The following is a 26,758-nucleotide window of genomic DNA, read 5'->3' as shown; positions in this document are numbered from 1 at the left end:
ATAGACAAATCAATTTACCAGTCACATCAATGAGGGGTTTTAATGTTATGGCAAATAAAGTTTATGAAAATTCACAGTTAATCTGCAAGTATTTTAAAGATGCAGGAATAATATTGCACATAATAAGACAGTGGACTCGGAGGAGCAGATTTACAGTGTTCCAGCTATTCCTTCACAGAATATACATTGGTCATCATCATGCAATAACTTCAAATACAGAATGGTATCATGTACCACAGTAAACAGTTAACTCACAATGTAAGTTTTAAATAGAGTAGCAAAAAGCTATTAGGTTTCTCTTTAAACCATATTTAAATTCTTATAATAAAACACTTTGATAAAATCAAACAGAATTACAGCTGTCATATTATACATTTAGTATTCTTCTTTGTCCTTTCCTTTTTTCTCCTTCTCATCCTGTAGTGCAGTACCAAGTTTCTTTATAAGGACAGACAAAACTTTGTCCAAAGGATCCATGACACCCCGCTGCAGCCACTTAGGAATAGTAGTCCTTGCATGGTGAAAGCCCAGCTTTTGGAGAATGTAGTCAACACCAACAGGGTCAATTTTTCTCCCAGTCCAGGATATTAATCTAAAAGAATTAATAGGAGACTCAATCTCAAATATATACATACAACAACTGGTGTTTGCATAAACATCCATTTTTACCACTCTTATTTATGACCAACTTAAGGGCAACAGGCATTGCTTCAAACCTCATTTATACAGATAGGCTGAAGATGACCAGTGGGACATCATCTCAAAGGAAGAGAATGCTCAAGGAGGCTAAAACATCAGATCGGGCTACCTCCAGATCACATTTAAATGAATTATTACTGCTAACACAAAATGCCAACTGTCACAATTTGTTTGGCTTGGGTGGATGAGGGGTTTTGATAATACGCATGAACACTGAGGTACTCCAACAGTGTCAGCAAAGGTTAAACCAAACTCTGACACAGAGGAAAGTCATTTTCAGTGATTAGAAGTGTGTATTGAGAGCAGTAAGATGCTGTTATACGCACCATTCTTTTCTTCTAAGTTTAAACAGCCGCATAGCAACTAGCATATAGTGCTTTTTTATCTTAAGGTGACTGCTTAAAGAATGCTAAACTGCATAACTAGAATGCTAAAAACGTAGAACTGCATGATGAAAAACTGTATGGCAAGAAAGTGAATGGACTGTTGTGTTACAGAGTGAAACACAATAATCTGATATCCTTAATGAGTTTAATTTTACTGTATCTTAATTTTGAAGAGCCTCTAAGAGTATCTATCTAATCTAGAATATAAGTGATCACCATCCCTGAAGACATGTAGATGTGGTGCTTAGTGACATAGTTTAGTGGTGGATTACTTGGCAATGCTGGATTAACAGTTGGACTCCATGACCTTAAAGGTCTTTCAAGCTAAGTGATTCTGTGACATAACAATAGATAGTTGCATTATCCAGCTTTCATCCTGTGCTGCAGCAGGTATCTTTCCTAGCAGCACTAACAGCCAAAGGTGTATCTCTAATAGCATCCGCATGATTGATCCTCTTTGGAGCTGAACAGGATCAACTTGGAAACACCAAATACAGATAAAATGAAAACGCATAGCTAGAAACATTGCAGAGAAGCCAGCTTGTTACCTGAGTGTGGGTTCCAAATGCCAAGTATTGCACATAAATTCTCTCCAGTCAACTGTAGTGTAAGAAATGCTTTCCTCTGCCTCCTTGTCAGTGGAGCTGTCCTCGAGAGCACCAACAGAGTTTTTCTGGCCTGGACGAGCAGCCAAAATCCGAGGAGGAAAAATTGCTACAGAATGGAGAGAGAAAGACCCCCAGAGCAGTCACTCATAAGGATCTCACTTGAATTCTCTTTGTACACCATTAAAAGAAAACAAAAGCACAAATCCCAAAAAAGAGGGAATCACCTTATGTTTTAGTTTTGTAGAATTTCCAGCAAATGGTTTTGGTTTGAACCAAGTGCTAGTAAAAAAATATCCTACTAATAGACACTGGATGACGCTGGAATGTTGGAAACCACCTTCTCTCTTCCAGCCCAAAGCATCCACATTCTTTCTAATTCAGGAGCAAGATTTACTCAGAGTAACTAGCACAAGCTCAGTAGTAAGGAAGGAAAAGAAATCCAGCAGTATATCTGTCCTCTACAACATGCTACACATAGGTGCTGCATTAGAGATGACAGAATTGGTTTTGAACCTACACCTTGTAGTAAAGTGCCAGGCAGAGATCCAAGCACAGCTCCCTGCACAGCAGTACTGTGTCAGGGTAGTGACACTCCAAGGTTTGCATGCAGCTAACTCTGCCTCTAGTTGTACAGGACGTGACTTAAAATCAGCTCAAGTATTTCCCTACCAATGTGGCACTTTTTTGAGAACTGTCAAAATACATCTTGGCTTTCAGTCTAAAAGAACTCAGATAAAACGTTTTGTTATCACAGGTTTAAATTTCACTTAGTGATTGAAAAAGAGATAATTATCATTTCATAGCAGTAAGTCCAGATTTCAAGAACATTTCATACTATTCATACTGTTCATTTTTATTTCAATTGAAGAAAAGTTACACTGTTTTTTTTCTTAATTAATTCAATTTTTAACAAGTCAATTCTATTTAAATGTTTGAAAATATTTACTATTAAATAGTCTGATAACTGCACATTGTCAGGTATTACCTCATAAATAACTCACCTTTTTCTTTTTCTTTTAGATAAGCAGATACCAAGTCATGCAGAAACATAATCAATTCAGCGTCCATAGTTACACAAATGTGGTCTGTAAATTCAGTTACAACACTGCATTCCACCTTTGGTTTAACACTTGTATCTACAGGCAGACAAAAATAGTATTAACACATTTCTAAGCATATACAGTTATGTAAACATACATGGAATTTGAATGATCACTTGAAAATGACATTGCTTTTGCTGAACCAGAGGCTCAGAAGAGGACAACCACAATGAATGCTTTACATCTTCAGAAATTCATGTCTTATATTACTTCCCACCAGTTCCAACTGTAGTCTGAAGATAACATTTTGAAAGCAAAAGCCTAAGGTTGAAGTTCCTATTTCATATTCCCTTTTTCAGGATAGCCCATTTTAATAAAAACTAGCCCCTTGAAAAAGGCCAGTCAACCTGAAATGTTCATATTAATTTCTCTAGGAAGGAGTGACCTGTCTCTGGACTAGATCTTCACTCTCTCAACAGAACTCCCATTACATTTTGTGAGGAAATGGTATCCTTTTCTCACAGATCTGCAGTAGTTCTCAGATTAAATCCTCTTATCAGCATGGAAGCTTTGTATTTAATTCCTCATTTATGAGAAACAGCTCTGGATCAAAAAAAATTAAGTTTACTGCACCTTGTAATGAAGGCTCTTGAGGCTCCTGAACATGAATAGATTTGAAATCCAGCTGCATCCTTGGCAATGCAAAGATGGTTTCAGTTTCATGGTTGTAACTGGAGCCACCTCTGAAGCCACTTAGCAAACTTGAGCTTTTCACTGTTGTGCTGCTCTCTGGGTTGTTAGCATCCACATTTCGAAGCAGGTTTAACTCTGCATGGAAAAAATTCCGGATGTGGTTGAGGCCCTGTCCCTGGCAACATTCAAGGTCAGACTCAGTGTGGCTCTGGGCAGCCTGGTCTAGGTGGAGGTGTCCCTGCTTACTGCAGCAGGGTTGAACAAGATGACCTTCGAGGGTCCCTTCCAACCCAATGTAATCTGTCAATCTGTATGTTACAACATCATGACTGGACATGAAACAATTATTTTTGCATGTAGTGAAACAGGGAAAGACTAGAACTTCTGCAACGCCAGATACAATAGCCTCCTGTACACTAACAGAACATTTTGGCTTTACTGCACAGTTTGGAAAAGGACTTAGCTCAGTAACACTTGCAGCTGTTCAACATGTTGCTGTACTTCATTCCACAGCTCACCATAAGGCTTCCATTATTTCAAATTCCCTTCTCCCTATGGCGAATTTGAATTTTGCAGCTTTTAAAAAACACAATCTGCACCGCCTGGCAACAAACCAACCCCCAAACTTAACAAACATAAACCTAACCTTCATTCCTCGTGGCTGTAACATAATTGAACCACTCTTTCACGCTGGCAACTCCATGGGGAGGGTTTTCATGGCGGCGTCTTGTTATCTTTGTGATTGTCGCCATAGGGCTTTCAAGGGCTCCACAGGGTTTGGTGACCATGGTGTTATGGCCCAAATGAAAATCCAGGGTTTGCACAATATATGTAGAGTGTTCACTAATACCTGTGTTGAAGGTGTGGGCAGCATGGGGTGAGAGAGGGGAAAAAAATGGAAAATATAGCTTGGTAAGGGGAGTAGGATTTCTCCTCTCACTTTCCTCTCTTCATACAGGTATTTAGCATGAATAATTAGTATGCCAGTGGCACTAAAATTGGCATAAAGCTTGCAAACAACACAACAATTAAATCCTCAGCATTTACAGATAGTAAAAACCTTTCAATTTGAAGACAAATATAAGCAATAAGATCATCAAAATTCAACATACCAAAACAAAGGACTACATAAACACAGACATGCAATAAACAAGGCAGACAATCCACTTTATAGGCATATTAGCAGGTACATAGCTAGTGTATTTGCAAATGTACTTAGCATTATTCCACAAATAAAGCAAACTGTGGTAAAAATGCATAACGAATAGATTACTATTTTAGGTAAGATATATTCTTGGAAAATAATCTTGACCATATTTAAAGAAAACAAGTTTTTCTTTGATTTCTTCTTATACAAAAAAATATTTTTTTAAAACTATACTCTAAAAAAAAAAAAAAAAAAAAAAGGAATTGAGGGATGTGAGGAAACAGTTTAAATTACCATCTTCCCAAACTTTCTGGGCTTCTGTCCAAAATGCAATATTGGGTTCCTCAAGGTGAAATAATGCCCATGATTTTGAGCGGAAATTAGGACCATGAAAACAAGCCAGTGTCATATGGTTTCCATGCAGACTCATGGATCCTCCAAACTGCATTCCATCTTCTGGCAATGGCATCTGAAATAAGGATATGTGGCACCCAGACAGCACTTGCAAAACTCCTGGCCAGTGGCGATGATGGGCTGCATCCAACACTGGAAAGTAAACATGCAGTAGCAAGAACAAACTTTAGGAAACAGAAAGATACAGGAAAGACTATTGCCATATTTATATTTTTAATAAACACAGATTAGAAAATATAATTTGTTATTCTATTTCACTGATATCGTTTCACCTTTATGTTCTAAGACGGTTGTGGCTTAAGAGTACCTGAACAAGCATGCTTGGAAATCAATGAGTCATTGTTCAGACGAATTGTAATCTCAGGTCATGATTAATTGAGAATAAGAACAACATCACACTTCCACTGCTACTCAAGGTAGACATGTGAGGCATTTTGTCAAACAGACCCTCTAAAGAGAGTTTGAAAACTATTTTGAAAATTCTACTGAAATATTGAAAACTGCAAAAATGTTGTATTTTTTAAACAAACTCGTGTATTTTTAACTAAAACCTGAAAATAACTCAGATCATTATTGTACCCCAGGTGTATTAAATGGAGTTGATGTTTTTGAAAGAGTATCTAAACAGAGAAGTCTACAGGCTGGTGTACTAATTTCAAGTCTAACAGATATACTTGCATGTATAAAGTTGCTCAGATTAATTTTTGCAATTTTTACCCGTTTCTGTAACACTTACATTGCTCATGTGAGCTTCTCTCTAAGTTGTTGGCCACTGTCTTGGGAGGGAGATAAGGAACAGGTCCCCAGGTGGACAAAGCTCGCTTGCTTGTATCAAACTGCTGAGTAAAGAACTCTTGGAGTTTCATCCCTATTTTTATTAGGTCTGGTGTAGTTGATCTTGAAATCATGACTTGGAAGATATCCCATTTCAAGTCCCCATGCACAAATATCTCACTATATATTAAAAATAAGGAGAACATTAGCAATTAATTTATTTCCTACTGACAATTAAAAATAAAAACAAAAGAACCTTTTGCTTTTTAGCAGACACACTTCTGGGTGGAAAACATATAGACACATAGGCAGAATTTGACCTTCTCAAACATTATGCATTTAAAACACAGGAAGCAGTTTACCTTTTATCAGACATGCTTGAGTCCAAAGCATTATACAGATTAATTTTCCATTCATCTTGTAGTTTAAGATCAGCATTACTGAAGATTCCCATTAGGATACTGGATCCCATATAATCAACACGTGCTTCAGTAGAACCCATGGTAATTTGAATTTTGTGACTGGGCTGTTGGTTTGGGTGCTCAGAAATATGAGCTGAAATAGAATCAAAGCAATACAGAAATATAGCATTAAGAAAATTGTTTTTTCCAGTGGTTTCACTCTTATGTCATCCACATGGTACAGAGGGACTGAGACAGCAGTGATTTCTTTCAGAGGCATGGGGAGATCATGGCTCTGGTGGAGCTCCAAACACCCAGCCTCTTTCCAAACCAAAGCAGTTTTGCATTTCCCAGACAGTAAGCTCTTGTGAAATTCCAGGAGGCGCTCAACACTAGCAAATCATTCAAGCTGCCATCTGTCCAGACAGCTGAACGAGGCTGAAGGGTTGCACAACTAAGTAATGCAATTTTAGAGCAACCTTGAGCCTGAATCAGCCCCTGATCAGAGGCTATTTTTTCAATTCAAAGTGCGTTTCATGGTCAGAATGCACAAGTAAGAATCCAAAGTTCTCTACACCAGCAGGTTCACAAAGTGTGGTACTCTATATTCTTCAGCTTTTCCACTGAGAGCTTTCCAACTTACCCACCATCTCCAGGGTATTAACATCTATGGTACCACCAACAACTCCCCCTCTGGAGTCCAGCTGTGATCTTCCCAAGCCAACAGACATGCTAATTTCCCGATCTCTGCTACTCCCCACAGATAAGCGACCTTGGCTTTTCAAACCACTGGTGGTCCACCTAAAAAAGAGGTAAAAATAGACACCAGTTTTCCAAGCTGTCAAAAAAAAGAAACTGAAAATTACTTATGTTTATATATTAGACCATATGTAGCTGCTTGATCCTGAAGTCATAACTATTCTTGAGGGGTTTCCCTATTCAAAACTGAAGAAGTTAGGCTTTTAAAGCTAGAAGACAAAAGGCTGTTAACAATATGTGGAGAAAATGGGACTCTCTGCCCCCAAATCAACATCATCTGTTAAAACAGACTTGATATTGTCTCATACTTACGTAGTATTGCCCATTACGTTGCTCATATTCATTTGAACATTTAACTGTTTCAGGTTCATAGCAAATACAACCAGTGTTTCCCATGGTGTTCCTTGCTGGCTTCCAGCTTTACTTGACTTATTAAATGGAGTTGATGTTTTTGAGAGAGTATCTAAACAAAAAAAAGGTGGATAAAAGAAATTTATTTCACATGCTAGGAAAAACTGGCAGAAGATATCTACTGCATGTATCACTAATGGCAGACTAACACCATAGTTAAGAAGCACCACAAAAATAAGAGTAAGGATAAATAAGACTTAGAGGATTTGCAATGTGTTGCTGTACTTCTCATAGATTTTAATCATTTTACACATTTATTTTTGGTAGTATCTTTAAGAGAACTTTTTTTTTCCATTTCCAGGCAGTCATGCAAGAGAGTATTTTAAATTACTGAGCTGTTTAAAAGTAGCAGTGTATTCAGAAAGTTAATTAATAGTATTTGAATATTCAGGTAACATTGATTTGCACAAGTGCCAAGTCAGAATTTTCCTCACACAAAAATCCTGGCAATACTTTTAAAAGTTCAATGCAAAATTGCATTTTAAAGCAACAAGCCACTCTACCAGCCATAAATCCTTCTCCACCTGTGTTTTCTCATAAAAACTTTTCATATGTAACATCATGCTTGCATTCTAAACATACAAAATATCTGTCCTTTCTTCTCTCACATTTTTCCTACGCTAAAACAATACACCACACTTCTAAATCTCCTGTATCTAATACCATAAATACTCCACACAGCCACTGCCACACTGCTGTTAGGATAAAATACAGTAATACCTGCAGCAGAAGAAATTAAAACTTTCTCTATTTCTTATGTGGAAGCTGCCCTTATTTAGATCTCTTAGTAGGAGTCCAAAGATGAAATGATCTCATCTATGAGCTATGATATTGACCCTCTGCTAAGAGCCTGGCAATTGCTTGGATGAGAATAGAGAACCAAGAAGATAACAAAAGGATCAACTTAAGCTGTAGAACTCCCCTAATCCTAGCTAATCAGCTATTTCTCTAGTAAAGAAATCACACATTTGTGGAAAGTATGCTAACAAACTACCCTTTGCTTCATCCATTTCAGACATTTTCGTCTCTCTATGCCATTAACTCCACCCCCAAGCTGCAGTGAATGAGTATTTTATGGTTGCTTTCTACAAAGAATGACATACTTTTTTTCATACAACGCATGGAAATACTTCAAAAAAATGAGGAAATCCTTGTCCACTAACCTCTCTGAGGCACTGAAGAGTCAGACACGCTCCTGGATCTTGTAACAGCTGGAGACTTCAAGCTATGAGATGCTGTCCCTGGGGACATACTGTTGCTTGCATTATGTTCACCAAACACATTAGGTGACTGTGCCATGTGTGTAAATGAAGCAGACTGGCAGGGCTGCTCCCATGTCCTGCAGTATGCTTTCCGTGATGATTCAGGAGAAAGGTGCTGGCTTACCCCTTCAATTGAATCTGGAGTTCCAGGACCCGATGCTACTAGAAGAAAAAAGCAGCACACGAAAGGCACAAAAATTTCATTTTTGTTTGATACTTGGAGGCTGTCAAAAATACATTTTCTTTATCACAGCAAAAGGCTTTGTACTGACTTCCTTAATATAAACTCTTGAAATAATTCAATGACCTACTTTAGAAGTTTTCCATTTCTTCTTTCTAGAATTTTCTATTAAATGTATTTGACTGCATGTGAAGTATAATATTATTTACAACTAGTCACATACAGAACAATTCATAGTTAATAAATCTTATAATATTCCTGCTCAACAACAAGAAGCAGTATCTATCTTACCTGGCAGATTTATTGTCTGATCACCTAGGAAAAGGCGCCTAGCAATGCTTCTCCTATACCAAGCCCTTGGGAAGGCCAGAATCTCACTGAGTCGGCGCATATCATATTTGAAAGAAGCAGATCCTATATCGCAGACAGCTGGAAGAAAAAATTATATACACACAGTTGTAAACCCACAGTAGTAACAAAAATTTGACTACACACTATGAATAGATGGCTCCTATATAACATCTACAAAAACCACTGTTCCAGTGGTTGGAACAGCAGTTCTGCATCTGAATCGATGGGATTGAAATGCAGCAAGCATTTACCAGATATGTTTATCAGTGTAGTATCTATCTTGCTGGTGGCTTTGCTTGCAGCTTGACTCTCAAAAAAGGAGGAACCTCCTGAACGCCTTATCCGTGACAGGCTGACTTTCACAAACTCAAGGTTAATGCTCAAAGAATCCTTCCGGCCAGTGACCGACGTTGGCTCCTCATCCACGTTACCTAGAAACAGAAAGGAAAAAGCTTAATCTTCAGTGGCCTTTTCCAATCTTCAGTTCAGAAAACCATACCAAACTTGAACTGTGTTCATTAAAGCAAGCCAAAACTTGTTCTGTACCTAAGGCTCCTGATCCAGGGGTTAGAACAGTAACAGCAGATTTTTGTTTTCCAGCTCCATATGGATGGAACACATAAAGGGAGAAGTCTGACATGCAGGCAGTGAAGCTCAGGCCTGAAGAGCTGCTGCTTGACGTCGTCAGATCTGACTGACTGCTGCTGTGCCGTGTCCTGCCAAGTGGGCTGCCCAGTCCGGGTGACGAGCCTGAATTCAACAGGTTTTTGGCCAAGTTAGTTTTACTACAAATGCATTCCCAAACATGAAATGCTGTTAATTCCAATATTAAACAGATCAGCACTGTAGCTTCAAATAGTCTGTGTATTGATGCTAGCCATTCATATCAGATAACTGAAGTCCCTTAACCAATGAAAGAAAAACTCCAATATACTCTCTCTATGCAAGCTTTTATGGGAAATCGATACACCAGGAAGAAATTCTACTAAACTCAGTAATACATAAATGTCTATAGCCTTAAGGTGTGTAAAAGCTTATCTTCTGCTCTAATTATAGACACAAGAACGTTATATTAAATAAGCTGCATGCTGTACATAGTATAAATAGTCATACACATACCACCTGGTGCTCCAGATTTATTAATGGAGTTCTTTGAGCTGCTCTGTGAAGCACTGCCACCAAATGACACATTTTCTGATGGGTATGTTGTGCCTAGTGTTTCCAATTCTCCTCGGTTTGAAGAGAAAACAAGATCCAGGGAAGGCAACTTAAGCATGCATTCGACTCTGGATACTGGCAAACAACTGAACTTTATTTGAGAGGGCTGAAAGACAAAAAGAAAATAAAACATTCAACGAATAAATATGAAATAAGCATCCCAAATCTGGCTTATAAAGGACTACATATTTATTTTGAAAATCCAAGCAAATCACAGCCTTTTCAGACTGGTTTTAGAATTAGTAAGGTAACTGTATACAAATTTATACAGATGCATTAATTTCAGGAAAGTATTCCAGCACCAAGGTTATTTTTTGGACCATTTTTTTAAAACCTTGGCTACAGGAAGCCTGGATGCAGCAGAGGGCATGCACAATCCTACATTTTCCACATCAAGTGAGAAAAATGTAATTATTATTTTTGTTTTGTAATGGTACCTGTAAACAGTGGATAGACATTCTAGTTATCAAAGATCTTTTCAAACAAGGGATGAGAAAGAAGTAATTATCAGTACTGCTCAGAACTTCTGTGACTTCTCCACACAGCTCATTTCTTTGGCCTTCAAGGGACTACAATACATCAAAACTTCTGCTGACATGTATTTTATTATCACACTAGACACTGATAGCTCAGAAAGAACACTTTAAAACATTTGTTATTTTTCCAAAAGCAAACTTAGAACCATGGATTTTCTCAAGGGACATGACTGAAGTTACTTACTACACTGAACGTGGAGTTAAAACCTCACCTGAACTCGTACATAAACCACCACATCTACCGGGAAGGATGAATATGCTGATGTTGACGATGACACTAATGATGTTGTGGACTCTTCTAAAGGGTCCTGTATATCAAACTGTCCCATGTCTTCATCCTGTGAACTAACAGCTTTTAACAAGTACAAGAATTCATTAGAGAGTAGAATTTAACTGGAACTTAATGCCACCAGAAGACAAAACAGAGAAAGTGTAGAGTCTAGAATATAAATATGGAACTGACCTGTGTAATTCCTTTCAATGGGTGTAATTGGAATGGTTTCAAGAGCTTTCTCTAGAAAGTCCAGCAAGCATGGACTAATCACCATTTCCTCTGGCAATGACTGGAGCGCAACCCATGCGTATAGTTTAGCAGTTTTCACTCCACCACTTCCTTTCCCTTTGGCTGCAACATTTAAAAGATAAATTTGTCTAATGTAGTACCACTCAACCATAGCTGATAAACATTAGAAGATACTTCATAATTAACAGCTATTTCCTCCAATTCCCTGTATAATCATCTGGAAACGCATAAATCTGATCAGTTAGAAAAAATTAAGCTTTAAGTTTTAACTAAGAAAGCCGTGCAAAAGCAAGTCCATTGCATATGTTCTTAACCACTTCACTGAAATCACAAACAGGGTAACTGCAGCTGGCTGGAAATGAAAGTGGAATTAGGAAAAATAAACCTAAGGAATTAGGAAAAATGAACCTAAGAAGAAAATCAGTTTAAACTGACAAAATACATCACAAAATTAAAACTGTAAATGGCACAACACACTATATTTAAACACTGAATAACTAAAGGCTCTAAACCAGTGTTTTTAAAAGCTCTGAGCTAGCCAGAGTATAAACTACTAAAATGACTGTTCAAGAATCATAGACTGTTTTGGGTTAGAAGGGACCTTTAAAAGTCATCTAGTCCAAGCACACCCAGCAGTAAGCAGGGACATTTTCAACTAGATCAGGTTGCTGAGAGCCCTGTCCAACCTGACCTTGAATGATTCCAGAGATGGGGCATTTACTACTTTTCTGGGCAACCTGAGATAATGTGTAACCATCCTAATTGTAAAAAAATTCTGCCCTTTATCTAGGCTAAACCTTGCTGTTTTCTAAAAAGAAAGAGTGTGTGAAAGAGGCTGGAACTTGGACCCATGCTCACCAAAACATAAATATGCACAGATGGTATTAGTACCAGCTCAGTTACTGTCTCTGTGAAGTATAACTAGTGGCATGAAAAGGTACATGAAGGTATTGATTTTAATGCTCCAAGAAAAATCGAAGCATTAGCTAAATGCCTAAGACAGAGCTTAAAATTAATGTTATTTGCTAAAGAAAACAAGCACTGAACTTTCACTCTATGCAAACTGTTCTGCCTAATGCTTCTGACTAGACTGTCTATCTTGCTCTTACTGGAGACCAATGACAATAAGAGAATTTGCGTTCCCTTACTAGAAGAAAGGTAACATAGAAAATTAATATAAATAACAATAAATGTGTTTCAAAACAATTCAGAATTAATAAATAATTATAAAAATACAATGCCTAAATCCAGTAATTGCAATTCCTAGATTGGGGAGATATTTATGTCATCATACAAGTACCATTTTCACAAGCCCTCCACCAAATGTAAAGCAAATACTGGAAAGAAGATCTGAAAATACAGAGTGAAATTGAAGAAAAGTAGTATAAGCGTAGATTAGGCAACATTTGGTAATCAAAGAGAATAGACACTTAAGGAAGTAAGAGCTAATGGTTCAATAGCATGGATAATTGAGGAAGGTGTCCTGGTTTCACTGTTCTCTCCCAACATCTCTGTCGGTTTTATTTAATTTAAAAAAAAATCCAGTTATTAATTTTGTCTGCTCAAATTTTGACAAACTTTTGGCTTTGTTTTTAGAATGCTGTTCAGATGTCAATGGAGAGAAGAGCGAATGTCTCAGAAACTGGTGGTGCAATCTACGTAGCTCTAGATCTGACATGGTATAACAACAGACTCCTGCTTGAAAGCAGGAATCGTTGGAGATAATACAAAGCTTTAAGTATTAGAACTCATGTTACTCAATTTATGGTTATTTAAAGGACTGTGGAAGACACTGGCTGGGTATTTTGATTAATTCAAATGTCTAAACAGCTGCTTCAGTACCACAAGAAATAACCCAGTTCCAGAAAGCAGTAATTTACACATTACTTGTGTGGCAGAAGTCACTTACAGGCTGAACGTATTCTTGGAAAAGTGTAATTATATAGAAGAAAGGATTTATCTGAATTATATTCTTTATTGGATTGTGAATAATAAAGTAGTCAGTATTCACTCTTCATATAGATACTTAAATTTTGCTTCCCATTAACAAATGGAAAAAGGCAGTGAAAGCCCATCACTGGGACACAGTGACTGTGACAGAAATATTACTGAGAGTGGCTGGCACAGATTTCTAGACATGCGACTTTATGAACTGTACTCATGCTTCTGGGACCAGGTGTTTGCAGCCAAAGTTAAGACTTGGTAAATTCAGTGTTTCAGGTAATGTGCAGACAGATCTAAAAGCTAGTAGATTACACGAAGGAAAAATACCTCCACGACAGTTTTAGAAGGTTATTGTCTATAAGTACCTGATGGGATGGGTGGGGGTTGGGGAGGAAGTAAGGTGTTAGTCTTGCTGTGGATAGTGCTAGATAAAGGAGGAGATGTGGCAGTATCTTTCATACCATACAGCTTGGACTCTTTGGAAAGGGTTCTTGGCAAAGAAGATCCTCGAGAAGTATTTGGTGATTCAGTCTTTAAAGTCTTAGAGTTGTAGTGCAACTGGAAAGCAAGGAAAGATCAACTTATTTCATGCAACTAGCTCAATTTCTATACAGTACAGACTACAGATTAATCTGCAAAATTAGATCTATTATCTATAGATTACAGATTTCTCTATTTTACTAGGATATAGAAAAAGTGGTTATAAAATGAAAGGGAATGTACAGTTTGACAGAGTTTGAGAGAAGGTTGTCTCAAAACGCTTTCATACCAAGACTGCTACACTAAGCAACACAGACATCTCAGCAAGAGAGCTTTACATGGTAGTGGGCCCTTTCCATGAATTACCAACAGTGAACAGATCTTCCTTGACTTAAAAAGGATATACAATATATACCTGTCATAGAGGAAAACATCCGAAACAAATGCCTATTTTTAAACAACAAAATATTAATGGAAATTATTTCATTATCTAATATCACATATGCTATCTGTTATGGAGGGTCACTTGACATAGTTCCATTTTTATGAACTTTTGATACAAGCTTTGGGCTTATCTTCCTGCTAAGAAAAAAAGATTTTTCCAAGGTGGTCAGATATATCAACTTGTACATACTGTAACAATGTATTTGCTTTGACATCATACTCGAGCAGAGAGAAAGTGGTTCTCTGCCAAGTTACATGCTCCTTTTACCTTTACATCCACCCCAGGAATATAAAACACTGTTGTTTCCACATCACTAGATTTTGTCTGTAGAGATGATGGCACTTTTTTGCCTGCAAGTAAGTGGGTGGTAGATGCATAATTAGTTTGAAATTTCTTCTTTTTTGAAGGAGACTCTTGATCCAAACTTCTGGAACTCCGATCATAGCTCCTGAAATAAATATACTGCATATTATCAAAATAAGCTTAATACTCATTAATAACATCATATTTTCTAGTGGTAAAACCTAGAGATATCTAAGCCAAATCTGTAGTACCAAATATAAAAGGAAGCATTTCAGTCTCTGCTTATGTTTTCTGTGATGTCTACTCCCTTTTTGTTTGCCCACTCCTCTTTCATCACTTTCATTAAGTGATTATTTCAGGCAGTAAAATCCACAAAGCTATTGTTGTGTGACTAGAGAAATATCTTCCAATGCTCTGTCTCTTACAATCAAGTTCATCTACATAACCCAATGTGATCTGTGAAAACTCTCTGATACAGAGAAAACATTCATCAATTTTCCTTCTCTGCTGTAAATCCTACCTTCATATAAATTCTTTCATATAAATAAGGGATTTTTTTTTCCCTCTGTATCAATTCATAGAAATAATGTCTTGGAAAGAGAGAAACCAAATCACTTTTGATTACGTATCTTCTAGGTACACCTCTCAGTAAGAAAAAGTATTTTTCATTTGTTCCTATGTCTTACAATTGAGTTAAAACAAGTAAATCTCATTCCTTACATTATATTTAGTAAGTATTATCTTTGTTGCAAGTAAGTTTCCTAAAATTAATTATATTTATTGACAAATATGTCTCTTAAAATTAGTAATGTTATTATTAACAACCATCGAAATTTTAACAGTCATGTAAAGCTGCTGTTAGATCCCAAATCACATACACATGAAAAAAAGAAGAATTTAAAAACTGAGGATGAGCAGAAACCTCACTAAGATCAGAACTTTTGTTGTCTTAGATGATAAAAAAACCATTATTTTCTTATGAAAGATCCTTTATGTCAGCATGCTGTTACACTCAGAAAATAATGAAAGCCCTCAGAGATCATAAGAAAACTCCCCATGCTACTCGGCCATAACAATTGCAGCTGATGGTGGTGCTCTGACGTAGTGATAATTGCTACAAATAAAGTGATGGTTACAAATTAATCTTCCATGCTTTTCAAACAGATCAGTGCTTAGGAATCATTAATTATTGCAAATATGGTCATGACTTAATGATGGAAAGATCAGGTGAAGCAGAAAAAGCTACTCATACCTTCTCCCTCATAAGGCGACTATATAACGTATTTCTTACCTCCGTAAACTAATGTCATCGTGCTCTTGCTGAACCATTGTAGGGTGCAATACACATTTTCCACAATCAATTTCAACCCTGATATCAAGTTCAAAGTCAATATTTCTCTCTGTGGTGGTGCCAGTCACACTTCTGTTGGTAGGTGTTGTTGGCCAGCGCTCAGTGAAGAGCTGGTGGACGGCAGCGAAGCCCGTCGCTTTCTTGCGGGAGGTGCTCCTGCACAGGCACAGTTGTGGGTTAGATATTAGCATGGCTTTTGCCTCAACAGATGGAAGGAGGCATTCTAAGACTATGGCCACACTCAGGAGAGAATCTTTTAACAGCTTTTGTGGAAAAAGCCTTATGTGATCCACAGCAAAGCAGTGATCCATCTTCCCTTAACACATAACGCATTGCTAAGCATCCTTTCTTAGCACAGGGTACAACAAAGAACTAAGCTTTTCTTAAATGCTCAGTCAAAAAAAAGAATGAACAAGGGTATACAATCATTTTCATATTTGTAAATATATTTTTACATGCACTTTGTGGAGGTATAACCACTGGATAAAACTGGAAGTTATGCTGCATTTGACATATCTGTCATTTGATCCCACTAAAACCAGTCCCGTGACTTAAAAAAAACTCGCTTTCCAAGATCTTTTCTTCTGTTACAAGCCCACAAATTTCTAACACTTGCATTCTTTTTGGATCAGAATTCCTCCTTCCTTCACAGTCACCTCTGCTGAATGCAACCTCCCCTGCCTTCCACATACATACTTAAGGAAGTATTAAACCCCTCATCAGTAACAACAGATTTTGTAGCTTTGAAGTCAGTATTTAAAGCCTATTCTCTTAATTTCTGTATTCTGCCTTAGGACCATTACTTACGGTGGTTTCCTATAAAAATATGCCCTCTCTCTTTCATGGTCATCCTCCTTCTCAGAGTCCTCACTGCTTGATGATAAGCTGTCATCTCGGCGCCCTTCTTCAGGCTGGAAGGGAATGCCGGGTGAGAAGCCTACTGGAGTTTTGGGTGAACCAAATACCGAGCATGAGCCTTCACTAGCAGATGAGTAATGGGAGGGACCATCAATAGTTACAGACAAAAGGTCCATTTCTGTCTCCTCTGGAAACTGATTATAGAAAGACAAAAAGATATTAAATTTTCACAGACACTCTTTCAACTGAGAATGCATTAGATAGATCTGGAAATAAAAAAGCAAGACTGCTATGAGAAACTGTGACCCCCAAGCTCCTCACAACACAGAGACAGCAGGTGGAGAAACTGCAAGGCAGATGATGAGAAAGAAAGAAATGAAAGCTTGGTAGGCAGACGTTTGCCATTGCCTAGTGATTGAGCTCAGTCTGTTAGCTAAATACGAATCATGCTCTGATGACTGACACCATCAGAAGGAATGGAAACAGTTCATTTCAAATTAAAAATACTTTGAAAGAAAAGAACAAGACAGCAAAAATCATCATGAACGTTGTAGAGGGGTGAGGCGCCCAGGAGCATTAGTGAGGCGCACATGCAGATGCTAACACAGAATGTACAGCACTGATCTGCAGTTCTGGACAGGTGTGGTTTAACACAAACCACCTTTGGGCCAAATTTCCAAAAGGGACCTCCTGTTTCTCACATAAAGCACACCACAAGCACCATACAAGCAATTTTCCAACATCAACTTCTGAAATTGCCTGTGACAAATACCTAGACTTGTTAGCTTGACACCAGCAATACCTACACAGTGTTACCACAGAGCTATGCAGTCATTATCTGCACATTCATATTGGAGCTCTACTCTAACAGAGAGAGCATTGTAATCTCACTAAGATATCAATGGTTTTTAATACTCAACATTTGGTACCTCTAAGTGTTTGATAGCATTTTAAAACGCCAGCAAAACTTGAGCTAATGGAACTTACATGTAACAACAACAAAAAGGGTAGAATTTAAATATATTTCTATGTTTCATGTCCACCTCCCTCTCAGAAATAAGAATATATTTCCTGGGAGCATGAGGTGAGTTGGAAGTGTGTTACTCTCTCTTGAGTTTTGGGAGGTTTGTTAGGTTTTGTTTGTTTGTGGGTTTTTTTGGCTGGTTTGTAGTTTTTTGTTGGTGGTTTTGTTGGTTTGTTTTGGGTTTTATTTGTGTTTGGTTGCTTTGGGGTTTGTTTTAAGAAAAAAAGATCTTCATTAGTGGTTTTCCCCACACATTTTTTTTAAAGTAGTTGAACTCCACCATTTTTTTCCCCTGAATATTAAGTTTCAGTACATTCCCTACTCAGTATTATTTGAAAATATTCCTATTAACTACGGAAGTTCCGTCAGAAACAGAAGCATAAGAATACATCCTCCCCCTAGCAATTATTTTGTACTGGTGTTGATGCCTGCAGTCTTGGAACACAATGTGTGAAGGCACACACTAAGGTTTTTCTTCTAAAGCATATTTCAAGGTTGGAAGACTTCCATCACTTTACATCAGCTTTAATCAGTCTCCATAAACATACTAACAAAATTCCAGTAATTCGTTTTACAAAAACTAGCAAGTTTTAGGTTTACACAAGTGTGTGGAAATACTCTGCAAAGTTCATAAAAACTCAGCCCTGTTCTGCTTACTTGACCTATTCAAATTTAAATATTTTTAAATTTGATATACATTCTGTTTAGCTAAGTGCAAAAGAGATGAAACATTGAAAAGCAGCTCCCTGTGAGATAAATTAGTTCTCTGGCAAAGAATACTTGTTTCTTCTCAGAAATACCTGAAAATACCCTTCCCCTGGACAGCTGGATTGTGCAATCACCAAAGCTGTTTTATTCAACTTAATTAAAAGTGAAAAAAAAAAATAAATTAAAACAATTACAATAAAGTCAGCCATGCAAAAAACAACATAATAAGAACATTTTAAAAACACGAAAACACAACAAACAAAATGAATGATTCAACAATCTATTCAAACACACAGAAGGATATACCTGTAGGGATACAGCAAACTGACTAAAACCCACTTCCAAAACTCTAAACACGTTCAAACACAAAAAATACTATGATGATTTTTGCACACTTCTGATAATTACACAACAATTACTACTGCATCAGCCTAATAAAACTTCCAAAACTATTTTCAAACTATTTCACTAATGATTGCATTAATTTCTGTGTTAAGAATTCAAAACACATCTCTCTATTCAAAACAAATCTATCTTCCAAAACCACAGACATAATTTGAGGCACGCACTAATAGAAATAGACACACAACTGTGTCCAGCTCTGGAGCCCTCAAACACAGGAAGGACATAGACCTGATGGAGCAGATCCAGGGGAGGGCCACAAAGATGATCAGGGCTATGAGTACCATCTGAGGGAATTGGAGTTGTTGAGCCTGGAGAAGAGAAGGCTCTGGGGAGACCTAATAGCAGCCTTCCAGTACTGGAAGGGGGTCTAGAAGAAGGCTACAGAGGGACTGCTTACAAAGGCCTGCAATGATAGGACAAGGAACAATGGTTCGAAATTCAGGAAGAGACTGAGATTGGATGCAAGGAACAAGTTCTTTAGCATGAGGGTTGTGGAACATTGGAACAGGTTGCCCAGGGAGGTAAAGTCCCCATCCCTTGAGATATTGAAGGTCAGGCTCAACAAGGCTCTGAGCAATCTGATCTAGTGGAAGACAACCCTGCTCACTGCAAGGGCGTTGGACTAGATGACCTTTGGAGGTCCCTTCCAACCCAAACCACTCTATGATTATATGATATAAGCAGTTCTGGTCTGCCTAGCTATACTTGTGACCAAATACTACAAGGAATTTGATTAAAAAATATATGGCATATAAAGTAATTCTTACAGAATCCTGTATGTTGAAGGTTACTCTGGGTCCAGGAGATGCAGCATCTACACGGATGTCTGGGAGGTCTTCACTGTCTCCTAGTCGAGAGCTATATGCAAAACCAAACCACAGCAGCTTGTTGAGTTTTATTACAGGGGTTTATGTACATGCAAGCATTTAACAATGCAAATACAAGACAATAAAAAAGTACAGTCAGTATGTGGAGTTCTATGAAGGTATAAAGCATAAAATCAGAAGCACTGATTCAGAATCAGAAGAGGAGAAGCAAACTGTACATTACTTGGCCAGTGGCCTATTGCTAGTCAATCTCTGCTTATTTCTTTATGCAAGTACAAGGACTCTTACAGCCAAAGTCCAGTATTTCCTCTGTTACAAAGACAGCTGTTGCTGTCACAGCTCTCAGATTCCCAGAAGCTTACCTTGTTCTGTCCATTCTCTTCAGAGGTGGTCTTCCTGATGCTGAAATACTCTTAGATCGGCTATAGCTGGGTTTATAGCTGAGACCCCATTTGTCTTTCAAGGAGGCAGCCTAAAACAAAAATAATATTTAAATGTAACAACTGAGAAATATGCAATGCAATTGCCATCATATTTTTAGAGGAGGTTACTGCTGCTCACCCTCATACTGGATCTACGCAGTTTTTTACGAACATCTCGGCGGATATCATTCACAGCCACTGACTCCAGCTGCTGATAGCGCTGAATTTCTTGATTTATAGTTCCTTCACTTGCACCTAATTTTCTGGGGATAAATCATGGTTAAGTTATCTTATAAACAGGAGACATTATTTTCCCCCATTTCAAAATCTGTGTTGAAATGATGCTTTGCTTTCCCTGAGAATTATCCCATTTTCTCTTTTGTTTTTAATTCTTATTTCATGATAGAATTTTTTGTCAGGTATAATATTTTGTCCTTAACAGGACTATTCGATTTAAAGTTTCTTTTTCCAAGTGACTTAACAAAGCAGAAGAGGATGTAGAACAAACTAGGGTGCAAGGAGACCCCCAAACAACAGTGCTACCATGATGCTAACTAAGGTGGAGAATAAGAATGGCAACACAGCAACTCTTGTTACAACTAGGGCTTTCTGAAACAACTAAACTATGAGTTTTCCTATTCTCTTTCAATCACATGACAGTGTTTAATTAAAAAGAAACATAAAGGACAAATCTGAGAATCCCCATCAAAAAGAAGAAAAATCCTCCTGCTGTAACAGCACAAAACCCTGTCACACCAACGCCAGCCTTCTGTAGTTGAACTCCTACAGAAAAAACACTCTGCTAAATAATTTTAAAACCTCTGTGAAGCAACTGCTGCTTTTCAAGAATCCCAGTTTACTGTAGCATTTATAAACAGAAAAGACAGGCATAAAGCTGAATTCAGATTCTTGAACTCGTATTAGAAGAAACAATTAACCTAAAATTCCAAAGTTCAGATACAATTGTCCTTTGAATGGTGACAGAATTTTATTCCTAGTGCAAGCAGTAAAACGTGTTTCCTCTTCATTATTTAACAAGTAATTACCAAGCTCCATATTCCCATCCTGGGCAGATCCATTTACAGAAGGTCTGTCTTAGGGAAGAGGACCCAAAAAAATAAAAAAAAAGGGAAGGCAAACAAACTATGACTGCAAAAAATTATTTGTAGAATTCACAGACATTGAGGTGGAATTTATTACATTTGAAGTAATTTTTTCTTCAGGGTTTTCAAGTACAGCATAGGAGATTTAATTTAAAAATATCACCTACAGGATGCAAAAATAGTCTCTTTATTCTTCCAGCAAATGAGACTCAGCTTATTAGACTTAAAAAAGAATATATTTTGTTCAAGTAATCACCATGATAATAAATCAAAGTGATTTTAAATCAATAGGAAATTGATTATAATCAGCCATTGTAATGCAGAACCAGAAAGAATATAGACTAATTTGACACTTGTGGAACTTGAGACATCTGAGAAAGGGGTAGCATAGAGAGGTTTTGGGTTTGGTTTTTTTATGGAATCTAAAACAGCAATTTTTAACTTTTAAATAAAGAAAATGATTCCCACCTAACCATCAGAATATCACAAGATATAGGATATGAACAGAAAAGAATTCAGCTGCAGTTTGCTAGCCCAAACTTTGTGTGCTAGAAGAAAACCCAACTTACTTTAAGTCATCAATGACTTTAGCTTGCTCATTGAGTTCTCTAATATCAACTAAACGTTTCACAAATTTTCTTCCTCGCTGTTCTCCCGTTTGGATACTAGAAGCTCCCTGCCGTCGGTGTTCAACAATCTCCTATTTAAAACAAGCATTTTATTAATGTTCTCATCAAGAACTGGTGCATTAGTGTGATTTAACAATAGGCAAAGTGAATTTCACACCTCAAAATCTGGACTAGAGCATGCAAAAGATCAGTTTCATCTCAAAAAGCAGCTGATTGGATTTTTTTTCCCCGTGATCCAAACCCCATCATTCAGTTAGACACACTGTAACTACTACATACATGTCCCCATGAGCAGGATCTGCCTGCTTTCATGCTTGATCTGCTAGACTGAAGAGAATCACACTTGGCTGACCCCAATAGATATTCTACAGGAACAGAGTATCGATGGGTTGGGGGGCTCAAACCCAGCAGGTGATTAACAACCCGCTGCCCAAATGTTAGCTTGCGTGCATCTCCACACAATGTACCTCCACCTGCTTTCTAAACAACAAACAGGAACATTAGCGTTCTGGAATTAACACTGGCACTGCTGGCAGGCAAGAAATATTAAAGATAGCAATTACAAAACATCTATTAAAACATATGGTATGTGAGGCCAAAAAGCAAGGTCAGTAGCATATGGGTTAGAAGCACCCCAAAAACATTTTTTCCAGTTTGCTCATATTAGTAACTTAATCTCCCATTAAGAAAACTTATCTACAACCACAGCTTCTCCAGCTCAGGTACTTGCAGTTAGGTATTGCTCCTCCATCTTTTCAAATCCAGATTGGTATTTCCACAAAACACTAGTAGAAATATTATTTCTGATTTCTTGCCTTTGAAATATGGAGTTAATAGAGCAAACATACATGCTAGACTTAACTCAAGACTAAGATCTTTCCATTTAACTGAAGACTTTGCCATGCCTTTTTTAATTAGTAGCACTTACTTTGATAGATTCACTTACTGCATGTACAGTGGGAGACATGGTGTCAACCTCATCCTCATCTGAAAGGTCAGCTATGTTTACAGAGTTGAGGTCAGCAATATCATCAATATCTTCTTCTCCTGTCAATGTTGTGAGGGTATTGCCCAAAGCATTCAATCTTTTCCCAATGTTTGGATCCATATGGACATCAATACCACACATCTTCCAAAGCACATTCAGAGTCCAGGTTCCAGCACTACTACTTTCTGCATTTAAAAGAATCAAAAAAAAAGAAAAAAAAAGTTCAATGATTTTTTCCTCTTTTAAAAAATCTTCCATTGTGAGTTACGGAGTAGTCAGCCATCAGTGTTGCTGAGGTGACTCAAAATATGGAATAGCTTCTAAAGATGGAGCAGATAAAAACATTGAAGAGTGTAATTTACCAGTAATAGAAGATAGTAAACAAACAAATAAATGCACCAACAAAATTACAACATGTTAACTTCATGTTTTATGAACGCTTTATTTTTATAGGACTTGATTTATGAAAACAGTGCGTTACCTGCTGCAGCCTGCCCTGTTGTCCTAGAACAAACTTCATATGTACCATCTGGCACGACACCTGTATGAAGCAGATACATTGATTAGGCAGACAGTCAAAGGTGCTTTAGACCAGCCCTTCCAAATTCCACCTCAGTCTGTTGCCTTTCACCATTAAAGCATGAGTGGTGTAGGATAGGAGGCTTAGCTTTTATTCCCATTGAACGACAATTCTTATTTAAAGTGAATTTACTCAGTAACATGAAATTAGATTTCCATACAAGTTCTAGAATCTTCACCATAATTCAAGACATATATATATATACACACACACAAACACATATAAATGAATCTGTATTAAACTATTCAAAACTTACCGAGTCCTTATGAAATTATATAAAAGCAACTCAATCAACCCTTCCAACATCTCTCAGACAGAACTTAAATGGGACATACAGCAATGAAGGTATTCATAAAGGAAAATAACAAAGGAATACAACCTTTCAGGTCCTTATTATTTTGCTTTCAAAACATCTTTTATATTTTAGGGGGAAATTCAGCATTTTAAGAAATCACAGAAAAGGGTAAAAGTGGATTTTTATCTGAAATACTATTGCCCAGTATGAAATCACACCCACTTACATGCGTTCATGACTAGATCTCCTCTGATTTCTGGTTTCCAGTCATCCCAGCTCGTCTCAAAGCCATCAGCAAAGCGGATACAGAAGTTTTTAAAATGGCCTTTGCTAACTAAAGACTCTGAAGAGCAGGCAGTGATTAAGGTGCTTTCAATAGTCAGGACTAAAGCAGAGCCGGTGTCAAGGTCTGCAGTGTGGTTAGACTGGAAAAGAAAATCACAATTTATTGGTCATTGCAATGTCAAACTGCTATTGTGTTAAACGTGTTTAATGGTGGTTTCCTTTCCATATTAGAAAACTGATCTCCTTCTTATATCTCCTAGTATTTTCCCTTCTCTGCAGAACTTTACTTTGAATAGCATCACATCTGGCTGTACAATGTCTTGCACTGGTTTCTAAACTCATCACCTACATTGTAAAATATTAGGGCACAGTTAGATGCATTGCCACAGGCACCAGGAGTCAAGCTTATCTGGCAAAGTAAGGAAAATCCATTTGTGATCAAGGACTGGACAATCAACGGCTATGAACCATATAGTCCCATGACCTCAGAACACAAGCCCAGGATTGATTTTTTTTTTTTTCTCCAAAGAAGGGTTGCACATCAATTGACTGAATAATGAATAGTAGCTTTAATTTTACGTTATCACTTTGTGCTTATTTTGATACTGACAACAATGCAGAGTCTTAAATACACAGATTGTATAACAATAATAACGAATAGTACATGTATTGAATAATGAATAGTAGCTTTAATGTTACATTATCATTCTGTGCTTATTTTGATACAACAATGCAGTCTTCAATACACAGATTGATTATTTTTCCAGCTCTTTGCATATGAAGGCCTATAATTTTGCTTAACTGCCAAAAAGCCCACATATTCCATCTAAAGTTAGACTTCTTTTGATCCAGCATAGGTTTGTACTACTTACGTACTGTGTACTGTACTGCAATGTATTGTACTACTATGACAGACATTTGTTCAGTGATTGCATTTTAAGTATCTTTCTTTAACCCAGTCAGAGTTCCTACACGGAAGTAACTGAAAAACATGTATTCATGTACCTCAACTAGTTATTCTTTCTCTCATTCCTTGTTTTAATTAAACAAACAAATAAAAAAGAAAACCACATTAAAGCCAACAGTTTTCAGAGTTTGAAAAATAGATAAATTGGATTTTCTGATGGAAGCTTTCAAGAAAACGTGTTCCATCTGAAATATTCCCAAGGCCTTTACAAAGTGCTTCTTGTAAAAAAAGAATCCATTTGGTTTCCTCAAAACATGCATAACCTAGCTCTTCTATAAATGAGGACACCATTTCTATTACAAGCTACATTACTAGTGCAATTATCAGCATTCCATGAATTGTGTGTTGGTGTGACTAAAAATTACATTTATGGACATAAAATCCATGTACAAATGGGTATTTCAGGAGCAGACTATTAATAGTTGCTTCAGATATTTTGATTACCTGAGGTGTGTTCGTGATGGGCAGGCAAATTCCTAAGTCATTGACAGTCAGCTGAAGAAAGAGAGTTCCAAAAGCCTGTGCAGAGGTTTGTTGGATCCCAGGCAGCATATCCACTACTTCTTTTGTGGCCATATGAATATCTTTATGTAAAGCCATTCTCTGCTCATTCCAGTTGTCATAGGCAGCCTTGTAGTTCAGCCAAAACAGGACAGCTTTATGAAGAAAGCAGAAATGCTTCATTGAAATCAGCTCACACGACAACAACAAAAAAAGAGCACATTCAGTAAATTTTTTTTTTTCATTTTTATGGTTTCTCCATTACTTTAAGACAGGGATATACAACAGTGGGGGAACAGATTTGGGAGGTAGTGAACAGATTCATGCTGCAAAGGACAAGACGGACACAGCTGATGATTTAGCATCAAAGTGAACACATCAATGATACAGAAAGTGATGCTGTTCTCAGCATTATTGATTTGTGAAGACTTAGAAAACAACTTTCTTCAAATCATATGAAAACTAACCAGCTCAGCAAATGAAATTTTTAACATTAGGAGTTATTAACAGATTTACAGATTGACAGATTGCACTGGGTTGAAAGGGACCCTCAAAGGTCATCTTGTCCAACCCCCCTGCAGTGAACAGGGACACTTCCAACTAGAGCAGGCTGCTCAGGGCAACATCAAGTCTGGTATTGAATGTCTCCAGGGACAGGGCCTCAAGCACATCCCTGAGCAACCTGTTGCAGCATTTTACCACTCTCATTGTAAAGAGTTTCTTCCTTATGTCCAATCTTCATCTACCCTGCTCCAGTTCAAAACCATCGTCCCTTGTACTGTTGCTACAAGCCCTTCTAAACAGTCCCTCCCCAACCTTCCTGTAGGTCCCCTTCAGATACTGAAATGCAACTGTAAGATCTCCCCAGAGAGGTCTCATCTTCAGCCCCAATTCTTTCAGCTTGTCTTTATAGGAGAGGTGCTCCAGCCCTCTGATCATCTTTGTGGCCTTCCTCTGGACCTGCTCCAGCAGGTCCATGTCTATCTTATGTTGGGGTCCCCAGAATTGGCCATAGTACTTCAGGTGAAGTCTGACCACAATCTGCTGTCCACACTTATTTTGATGCAGCCCAGGATGCCATTGGCCTTTCTGGGCTGCAAGGGCACATTGTTGCCTCATGTCCAGCTTCTCATTCATCAGCACCCCCAATTCGTTTTCTGCAGAGCTGCTTTCAATTTCATCATCCCTCACCCTGTAGAGTTGCCCTGACCTAGGGGAAAGACCTTGTACTTTGCCTTAT

The 26,758-nt window shown here is 37.6% G+C and overlaps 1 protein-coding gene across 2 annotated transcripts in view; it reads right to left on the bottom strand.

Moving 5' to 3' along the window:
* The window catches only part of BLTP1 (bridge-like lipid transfer protein family member 1), a 96,128-nt gene continuing 69,370 nt past the window's right edge, over nucleotides 1–26,758 (bottom strand). The window contains exons 56-86 of one of the 2 annotated variants that reach the window (XM_054392347.1): nucleotides 25,462–25,673; nucleotides 23,992–24,190; nucleotides 23,372–23,431; nucleotides 22,849–23,075; nucleotides 22,182–22,382; nucleotides 21,843–21,973; nucleotides 20,310–20,433; nucleotides 20,111–20,220; nucleotides 19,689–19,779; nucleotides 18,609–18,668; nucleotides 16,734–16,978; nucleotides 15,867–16,082; nucleotides 14,540–14,720; nucleotides 13,713–13,905; nucleotides 11,344–11,505; nucleotides 11,093–11,232; nucleotides 10,249–10,450; nucleotides 9,673–9,876; nucleotides 9,378–9,557; nucleotides 9,067–9,204; nucleotides 8,496–8,753; nucleotides 7,234–7,384; nucleotides 6,806–6,963; nucleotides 6,124–6,316; nucleotides 5,724–5,941; nucleotides 4,868–5,119; nucleotides 4,073–4,276; nucleotides 3,367–3,561; nucleotides 2,695–2,829; nucleotides 1,634–1,799; nucleotides 1–592 (exon numbers count right to left, since the gene is read on the bottom strand). In XM_054392347.1, the coding sequence (XP_054248322.1) occupies nucleotides 376–592; nucleotides 1,634–1,799; nucleotides 2,695–2,829; nucleotides 3,367–3,561; nucleotides 4,073–4,276; nucleotides 4,868–5,119; nucleotides 5,724–5,941; nucleotides 6,124–6,316; nucleotides 6,806–6,963; nucleotides 7,234–7,384; nucleotides 8,496–8,753; nucleotides 9,067–9,204; nucleotides 9,378–9,557; nucleotides 9,673–9,876; nucleotides 10,249–10,450; nucleotides 11,093–11,232; nucleotides 11,344–11,505; nucleotides 13,713–13,905; nucleotides 14,540–14,720; nucleotides 15,867–16,082; nucleotides 16,734–16,978; nucleotides 18,609–18,668; nucleotides 19,689–19,779; nucleotides 20,111–20,220; nucleotides 20,310–20,433; nucleotides 21,843–21,973; nucleotides 22,182–22,382; nucleotides 22,849–23,075; nucleotides 23,372–23,431; nucleotides 23,992–24,190; nucleotides 25,462–25,673 (5,423 nt within the window). In that variant the 3' untranslated portion in view covers nucleotides 1–375. The remainder of the gene's footprint in view (nucleotides 593–1,633; nucleotides 1,800–2,694; nucleotides 2,830–3,366; nucleotides 3,562–4,072; nucleotides 4,277–4,867; nucleotides 5,120–5,723; nucleotides 5,942–6,123; nucleotides 6,317–6,805; nucleotides 6,964–7,233; nucleotides 7,385–8,495; nucleotides 8,754–9,066; nucleotides 9,205–9,377; nucleotides 9,558–9,672; nucleotides 9,877–10,248; nucleotides 10,451–11,092; nucleotides 11,233–11,343; nucleotides 11,506–13,712; nucleotides 13,906–14,539; nucleotides 14,721–15,866; nucleotides 16,083–16,733; nucleotides 16,979–18,608; nucleotides 18,669–19,688; nucleotides 19,780–20,110; nucleotides 20,221–20,309; nucleotides 20,434–21,842; nucleotides 21,974–22,181; nucleotides 22,383–22,848; nucleotides 23,076–23,371; nucleotides 23,432–23,991; nucleotides 24,191–25,461; nucleotides 25,674–26,758) is intronic. The other variant, XM_054392348.1, reaches the window with a different exon arrangement.

The sequence above is a fragment of the Indicator indicator genome, chromosome 25 (assembly GCF_027791375.1).
Source record: "Indicator indicator isolate 239-I01 chromosome 25, UM_Iind_1.1, whole genome shotgun sequence".
NCBI classification, from domain to species: domain Eukaryota; kingdom Metazoa; phylum Chordata; class Aves; order Piciformes; family Indicatoridae; genus Indicator; species Indicator indicator.
This window is presented reverse-complemented; position numbering and strand designations above follow the sequence as displayed.